Genomic DNA, 8857 nt, shown 5'->3' on the forward strand with positions numbered 1-8857 from the left:
TACGTCGTGATTATTATTAGCGCCCGAAGCGGACAATACCATCAATACTCTGTTCGTCCGCTGTACAATTTTGAATAAGCTGTTTTCCCTTGGGACCATTGTAAGCGAAAACATCCATGGACTAAAAACACTATTATATCCCCGGAAGTTCTTTGGCCCCACAACTGAAACTGAGTTGGAAACGGTCAGTTTGCACTACAGAGGATCTGTTCTATGGAACAGGACTCCCTCATTCTCCGGATTGCAATAATGAAAATTTGCAAGTATAGTTTCTTGGTTTAATATGGCAGTTCGAAAGTTGGAAGTTGATTGATCTTCCATGTCCAGTTTGACATTAGTTATAAAGAAAATTCATACAACTAAGCTTGATACAAAAGCTTTCAGTTGAGGAGCAACCCCTGATGAAAAGGGTGGACGTACAAACCCCTTATGAAAGTGGGACTAAAGGCTGAGGGAGGGGGCTATCCAAAAAATGGATAAATCCCTGTCCAAGTGTAAAGCTCAAGTGATCTTCTGGATAGTTTCTTACCCAGAGTGATGAGCTTGAAGGATTCTTCCTACTGGTACACAGCTACTGAATAACAACTTTTGGTGGGTTTCTCAGGCTTTCCCAGAGGATTATTATGGTCACAGTAAGTTGGGTGCCTATTAGCTAACTTTCGCCGCGCTCGTTTTGCGGCTAGTATATCATTTATTAAACTGGGTAAAATCATAGGGTCAGAAGAGCTTAGCCAAGAACCTATTCTTCGATAGGCGTCAATACGTGTGCTCATATATGAGGGACCGTGTTACATGCTAAATTGTTCCCGTTACATGATTGAATACAGTGTTATGTTTAACAGGAAAAGTTGGTTTTATCAAACGACGTCGTTTTGATAAAGGTCGAATTACCGCCGTGAAAAGATTTGGAAAGCTGACGTTTCGAGCGTTAGCCTTTCGTCAGAGCGAATGTTTAGTCAGCTGAAGAGAGATCAACATAATTCAGGACCAGTCCCTGTTTGCACCAGAAAAAAAGAAGCCCCATGTTGTGCATGTATTGTGGACTATTTTGCGAGATGCACCCAACAGGCAAAGGTGTGGTTGAATCTGCTTCAATGGCCATTGCTTAATAGAAAACTGCCTTCGGGAAGTGCTACTCTTGAGTTATCGCAAACCGATCAAAACGTCATATTTTGTTGTGTTATTTAAGCAATAGAGGATGTTTTCCATGTTTAAATAGCCTCAGCTAAACGCGAGGGGCAGTTGGGAGAATTCTGACAGTTATGCAAACCCGAGACACAGTAAAGTCCACGCTCAAATTTCCTACCAGCCAATCAAAACGAACGTCTGACAACACATAACTAATCAAAATCGTGTGTGTGATCACAGCCGTGTTTACATACTCTCATCTAAACACAGCGATTGACCAATAGCAGTGAGTGTACTATCCTCATATTTTATAATTTGTACCTAATGTGCAATGATATTTACATGCAATACAGTGGACCTGTGATTGGCAATAATAATATTATGATAACTTTTAGAACAACAAAGTTAGTCATTTATCCTATTACTTTCATTAATTTTGCTCAACCAACAAACTGAAGGTGACTGAGACCATGAATAATAATTTATTTGTGCCCATCATTGTAAAAAATTCACATTAAAATTATTTGTGGTATTTTATGTCATTTGTCAACTGAAATAAAACAGTGAATAAATCAAACAACTGTCAACAATGATGAATAGTGGAGCAAAACCTCAGCAGATTTTGAAACATTGTGATGGAAGACATAGTTTTTAGGATGCAGTTAAGGCAGTTATCCATATCAACGACCAGTGCAAGAAGCCGTGCAAAAAGAGTTGATATAGTTCCTTAATTTGCTAGTGCCAAGATCTAAGAACAACGTGTTCAATGATATATATTTTCTAATATATATATAAACACATTAATATTTAAGTGAATTCAGGCAACTTAATCACTTTATCCTGCATGTAGCTAAATTTTGATCAAGAGTTGTCCCCCAACATCATTATTTATAATCAATAGGTTAAAAAAAACAAAGGAAATTAATGGGAATCAAACAATAATTATTTAGGTTGGAATCATTTGAACATTTAACTTTGAAGTACAACAGTTACAGAGTAAATTGACTACTGGGTTCAAATATACAGATTTGATCCAGTCAGTCAGGGAGCATGGGGTGGCGCAGTGGGGAGAGCACTCATCTCCCACCAATGTGGTCTGGATTCAATTCCCAACCTCTGGGTCATATGTGGGTTGAGTTGTTGGTTCTCTTCTCTGCTCCGAAAGGTTTTTCTCCGGGTGCTCCGGTTTCCCCCCTCCGCGAAAAACATATTTGATTTGATTTGATTTGAGTTAATCATTAGTTTCCCCAGTTAGTGCTCTAAGCCGCTAAATCCATCGGCACTTATACAAGTTTTAAGCAAGTGTCGTAAACCAAACCAAAGTAATTACCTATCAAAAAGAACGGAGACAAGCCAGTAAACCAATCAAAACTCGAAGTAATTACACGTTGTCCACACAAAGCGCAGGAAAATGTGGCGCGCGCGAGCCACAATTGGTTTGGGTTTCATTTCTGCATTGGTTGAAAAAGTCGCACGAGAACTTTGAACCAATCACTGCAATTCGCTACTTACTTTCGATACTCCATTGAAAACCGCTTTAAGTAAAGTTGTTGTTATCATTATTATTATTACAAGTTGATAAAACCAAGAGATTATTCATAATCTCTTGTAAAAACATAATTCGTAGGCATCAGACAAGATTGGTACCATTAGGCAGGCTTTTAGCTGCAAAAAACATGTGAAAATAATTTATTAACAGTACAGTATATGTGATCATTTATTTTTAGTAATAGGTGCTAATTTCAAGGTTGTTTACTTAGGTAATATAATATAATATATCAATAGAGGAGGGGGGGGGACCTTAGTATTTTCGGTTTTGGTCATTTTTTTGGCCGGTTTGTCGGTTTTTGTACCGAAAAACGTCGCTTTTTCAGTTTTTTTTTTTTGTCTCTTACGGTTTCGGGTTTTCCCTTCTTTTAGCATTTGGTTTTCGGTTTTCGGCCCTAGTATCCAATTTGCCTGTTCGGTTTCTGGTTTCTGGTTTCCTCAAGCGAGAGCGCGTGCCGCGGGAGTTCTCAAAAAGACGTCAAGTCAAGGATTATTTTTTCACCACAGTAAATGTCACGCTAAGTTCCCGATGACCACCAAAAAGGTAACAACTGTGCAATTTAATGTTAAACCATTCTACAGTCAAGTCGACTGATTGCTGCAAGATTTCAATCGAATCTCTGAATTCACGTCTAAATTCTCAAAATTCTTGATTTTCGATTGTAATTTTCAGAGCTATAGGATAGCTTTTTGTCATTGCGAAATCCCTAATTTTAACAGGGACTTCAAGAAATGTCTGATTCACAAATAGCATCCACATGCAGTAAATTTACACAATTTAGTCCGTATCCTCCAGATGCCACTAATGTATCAGATCGATTAAGGTTTTGGAAATCCGGGTCTGTAAACTTTCGGTTTTCGGCTTTAATCGAAATTTAATTGGGTTTTTCGGTTTTGGGCGAAGTTTTGTGCGGTTTTTCGGTTTTTAATAGACCCCAATGCCCCCCCTCATAGGGCTTAGAACAAGTATTATCACTCGGATGTATTTAACCCTTTCAGCCCCGATAGTGCCAAATGGCACTTATAGATTTTACTCTGTCTAACGCCAGACGATTTTACTCGTCAGTGGGGAACCCCTCGGGGCTTAAAGGGTTAACAACATTTAATTCAGTGCAACTTGATCCCTGTCATCATCTCCTGTCAACCGACCTCCTTTTAAAGCCAGACATTCAGTCCTCACTCTCTCATCTTAAAAATTTGATCGTGTAGTTGAGGCATTTTACAGCGAAATGACAAGCACAGATAGCTTCAAACCATTGTACTTCTTTTCTTTCAATGTGATGTCGCTTAAATCTAGAATTTCCATTTCATGATTCAACGCCTCGTGGAAGAGATCAGTTTGGCTTGGTCCACCATTTTGAAAAAGAAACGAGCCTGCGCAGAATGACCGGAAGTCCGGATGATCGTGCACCGTTGAATTGGAACCTCATACACCTAAAAATGGCCGCCATTTAGATATTCTTTTGTTTTTATTGGAATTAGACCTTGATGCCTCGTTCAAGGCAAAATATTCTTTTGAATTTTCAGCTCAAGAAGGAGGCATCAAGGGCTAATTTGAATAAAAACAAAAGAATATATAAATGACGGCCATTTTGGAATAAGGTCTATTGGAACGGAAGACCTTAGACGGCAATGGCCAGAACCAGGCTGCTTACAAGCGGTTTTCGTTGAAACAATGGTTTGCTGAGGGTTTTTCCCATTGGAACCAGCCAGAACTTGCCAGAGCCGTAAGTTAGAAAACTGTAACAGGTTATTAAGTCTCCCTCTTTAAATAAAGATAAAACAAACAAACAAACAAGAGCTCTCGATCCTTGGCGCAGGCCAAGAGGATCGCAGCTCTCGGAACGAATATGTCTCTTCCCTCCTTTTTCCGTACTCGTCAGCCCAGCGAATGCAAAAAGAAAAGAGACCACTTCTACCAGGGAAGCGGTCAAAAAATGTCATAACTCCTTTCCAATAATTGCAATATTATCGGAATACATATTTGTTATTCTTGATTTGATGAAATGTCCAAATAAAGGATTTTAATGTTGCTGGCAAAATAACTACAGCACATTTTATGCAACTACGCACAGGAAATACTATGAAAGTTGCATTTTTGAGGACTTCTCTTCCCTGCTTTCTTAATGTTTGCACGCATTGAAAACAAAGCGCAGTTAAGTGTTTGTTCGCTACTTATGTCGTGTGTATATGCATATTTCGACATATTCTTTTGCTCAAGTGTATCAGCCAATCACATTGAATACAAAGCGATGGTGTCACTTTAGCTCCGGAACAAATCAATCCGTCACTACTACAGCCAACAGAAGAGCGGACAATTCTCATACCTGAGTACAAAAGCTCCAGTTGATAACTATTCAGTATAGCTGTTGGACACTTCCCAAAATTGCAACGGAATGGGAAACTCGTTGAAGAATTTTTTGGCATGTTGCTTTAATTAGATATGATGTTTCGTTTCGTGAAGTATTCAAACAAACGTGACTCTGCAGCAAATGCAGTTAATCTAACCTCTTACCACATGAACGGAGAATCGGCTGCTTTATCACAACAACGGCCGCAAACTCAGGCTTCACAAAATAATAATCAGCCTTCTGTTAATGGCTCGTCTCGCCGATCAGAAATCCTTGGACCAACTGGTACTGTTCGAGGATTCAAAAACATCATCACACAACGGAAGGAGTTTTTAAGACTTAGTCTTGTTGGGGAAACTTTAGAGGTGAGAAGTTGTGCAGTGAATAGGTCATTTCAGATATAACTATCAGCTTCACTTGTTGTTAAATATTTATCTCCGCGAACTAGACCTGTGCGATAAGCGCGGAGTGTCAGCCGGCGATTTGCCGCGATTTTTTTCACGTTATTGTTGGTAAAATGCTTTCTTCGCAGGAAGACGAGGGAGGAAAAATAGTCGTTTACACAACATCCATGGGAGGAATTCGGCCCAAAATAGAAGAATGTGCTTTTATAAGGAAATTATTCGATAATCTGGGACTTAAAGTGGACGAACGAGATATATTTATGCACAAGGACTATCAATGTCAACTTGACAAACGCTTAGGCATTCAAAATGCCACAGTGCCACACGTATTCGTGAACGGAAACTCTTTAGGGGTAAGTTTGTAAAGTATTTAGTTTGTTTTAACTTTAATTGACATTTTCTCAAGTACAATTCTACGACTCCTGACTTTTGACGGTTGTGTGTCAAGGGCTGAATCATAACGAATTCCGCATGCATCACAAACAAAACAATTAGTTCAATGTCGTGGGAATTTTGGCCAAGTTAAGCCATTTTTTGTTTTTCAAATGTTTGAATCTTAAAAGTTATTCATGACCTTAAACTTGCTCAAGATCTGTTAATCCTCGAATAGCTACTCACCAGAACTCAGTAATTAAAATTGTTTAACTGACACTTTCAAGATCTTAATCGGTTGGACTATTAGGCGCAGGAGTTATTGAGGACAATAATGTACGAATATTTGAATACTAACGACCAAGACTGCCAAGCAATACAGAGGCACGCGTCATTGTGTGGAACCGTCAGTCGTCAGAAAAAAAGAACCAACGGAGAAGAAAGGACTTGCCGATCTTTTCAGTGGATTAAGTACCAAGTTGATCTTAAAATATTAAGTAGAAACTTCATGCTTGCATTATTTATGAGTGTACACCGTTTCCAAACAAATTTGCATAATTTCAGATCTTCTGTATTTCGCCTCATGCTCGTCGGTGATTCAGCCATCGTGCACATTGTTATTCCCAATAATCTTGGGCCTTCAGCGATCTCCCTGAAGTGGTTCAGTCATGCCTTCTCTCCTGTAATGCTGCTTATTTCAACGTAGAGTTTACGTCAACTCCTAAAAAATACACATCTTAATTAAACGTTCGGTAATAAGACAAAAAAATTCGACTTCCTCGACAGCTGCATCCGCAGACATATTAATTTTCTTTACCAATAATACAAATAACTGAAATTGGGAACAATTACAACAAGAGTTTGCTCAACCCTTATTTTGAACAACCTGTAAATCATTAACTGAATTAAAATATTTAAAGCCGGTTCCAGCGTGTAAGTGTTAACTTGTCCCTGAAGATTTTTTCTAGGGAATTTTTCCCAAGCTCGTCACGAAGCATTTTCTTCTCAATTCCTAGATATCGCCCTTATTAAAATACTGACTATTGAGATATTTTCTGCTCATCTTCGAAAGGCATGACATGCCTACAAAAAATATCGGACTGCACTTCACATTCGCGGTTATTTCATTGTCGCTTCAATTTCAGGGCGTTAAAGAACTCGAACATCTCAATGAATCTGGGGAACTCAAGATTTTACTGCAAGACTTTGAGGTAAGCTGTATATAAAATCAACCATTGCAAACCTGCATAATTGAATATATTAGATAGTCTAAAACTGAACGTGATGAACCGTGTAGATGCCAAGTTAAGGACGATGCGGCACACACAGCAGACATAGCCCCCAGTGCAGCCGCTTTTTTCAAGGATATTTTACACGAAAGGAAGTCGACATACGATAAACCAGTAAACGCGAAAAATAGAACTGGTAGCATTTTCATGGATAAACACCTTGCTATAGCTTTACTAAACGCCGTTTGTTTGATTTTACTCCTTTCCTATGTCATTAAAATAAATTAGACACTTTTGCCTTGGAGTCAATGAGCGCAACGTAAAAGGATTAAGGATTTTGAAGACTGGTCGGCTTCAGATGCACAAAACTCCAAGTAATTTGCATTTTAATCTGATCATTTTCCTTTCATTTTCTTCTCAGCGGCGAAATAGTGCTGTTTGTCAAAGCTGTGGTGGGTTTCGGTACATAAATTGCATCCAATGTCATGGAAGCAAGAGATCACGAAGAACAAGAATTTCCAGACAAATAAGCGTTCTGCGGTGTACCTCATGCAACGAAAACGGATTGCAGCGTTGTTCGGAATGTGGCAAAAGTTAACTGCCCGTCGCAGTACGAAGTATTATGCCTGAAATAACAGGGCCGGCCTCCTAGAACGTACGTCATGGTTGACGGCTCATTGTTGGCCCACACAATAGACAGTAAAGAGTCATTGTTCAACAAACTTTACGATTAGGATGGTTGTGTTATTGTGGAGATACAAAATAACCCTATGTCCTCTGTCAGTGTGTAACAAATTCAGTTACTTCACTGAGCAAACGTCACAGCTGGAATAAATAAAGCAATCATTTGTGCCTTGTTTTCATCAGAAACAATGTCCTAGCCTGTGTAGCTGGCGCGAAAGGCAAAATTCAGGGGCACCCAACGAGAACAAAGTTCAAAACCACTTAAACATAGCCTTGTTAAACGTATTTTGGTATTTAAACGGCAGATATAGGCATATTTTTATCCACTAAAAATTTTTCATCTGTTCGGATTTCGTAGCTGAAAATCTATTGATCCGAAAATTATAGGAATCAAAACTTACCTTTTCAAAAATTTCAGCCAGAAAAAAGGCTCCCGAAAATTCTAGGTAACCTTTTTAGGGTAAAATCCGTTAAAGATGTGCAATTATACTATTTTGTAGATGCTCGAAAATCCTAGGAGAGCAGGCAAGCAAGACATTTTACAACAAATGTACCGAAAATTCTAGATCTAAAATTGTGTTTCGAACAGATATTTTCCGAAAATTGACGTTGGGTACCCCTGAAAATTAGGGAGCCTTAAGCAATTCAAGGAACGAGAACGACACAAAACAATAGATTTAAAAATAATAATAATAGTTTTGCACGCCCCGCACGTGCGTTTCCCATTTTGATGCATTTTTTCCCGTTCTGTTCTCGTCCTGACAAGAGGGAGTTTAAGGCCCGGGCCAAACGTCGAACTTCACATGAGACGAACTAAATGATAGTTTGGGTCGATCCAAATTAATTTGGGTCGACCTAAAAAAAAAGTTGGGTCAAACGTCGAACTTAACGTCGAACCAAATGCAAAAGCTATTATCTCAGTCAGCGGGATTCCAGCAAAATGTCACAAATGAATACACGAAAGAAGTGTTTACATGCTTTGCAGTTCTAGAAAACGACGGTCCATATTGCGGAAAATGCTGATTTTCTAACAAATTCGGCGGAATGTTCATTCCTCAGTGACAACCCCGTCATTCCTTTCACGAAAACAATTCAACTGTTCGTTGGATTTTTGCAAATAAAGAGGCACGCATTTCGTGTT

At 38.9% G+C, this 8857-nt stretch overlaps 1 protein-coding gene across 1 annotated transcript; it reads left to right on the forward strand.

Moving 5' to 3' along the window:
- Window positions 1–4904: 4904 nt before the first annotated feature.
- LOC138000839 (glutaredoxin domain-containing cysteine-rich protein 1-like) lies at window positions 4905–7920 on the forward strand. The gene is made up of 4 exons (XM_068847503.1): window positions 4905–5392; window positions 5560–5784; window positions 6949–7014; window positions 7454–7920. The coding sequence occupies exons 1-4, from the start codon at window positions 5120–5122 to the stop codon at window positions 7628–7630; spliced, it is 741 nt and encodes a 246-aa protein (XP_068703604.1). The 5' UTR covers window positions 4905–5119; the 3' UTR covers window positions 7631–7920.
- The last annotated feature ends 937 nt before the right edge of the window (window positions 7921–8857 follow it).

The sequence above is a fragment of the Montipora foliosa genome, chromosome 4, assembly GCF_036669935.1.
Source record: "Montipora foliosa isolate CH-2021 chromosome 4, ASM3666993v2, whole genome shotgun sequence".
Taxonomy (NCBI): Eukaryota; Metazoa; Cnidaria; class Anthozoa; order Scleractinia; family Acroporidae; genus Montipora; species Montipora foliosa.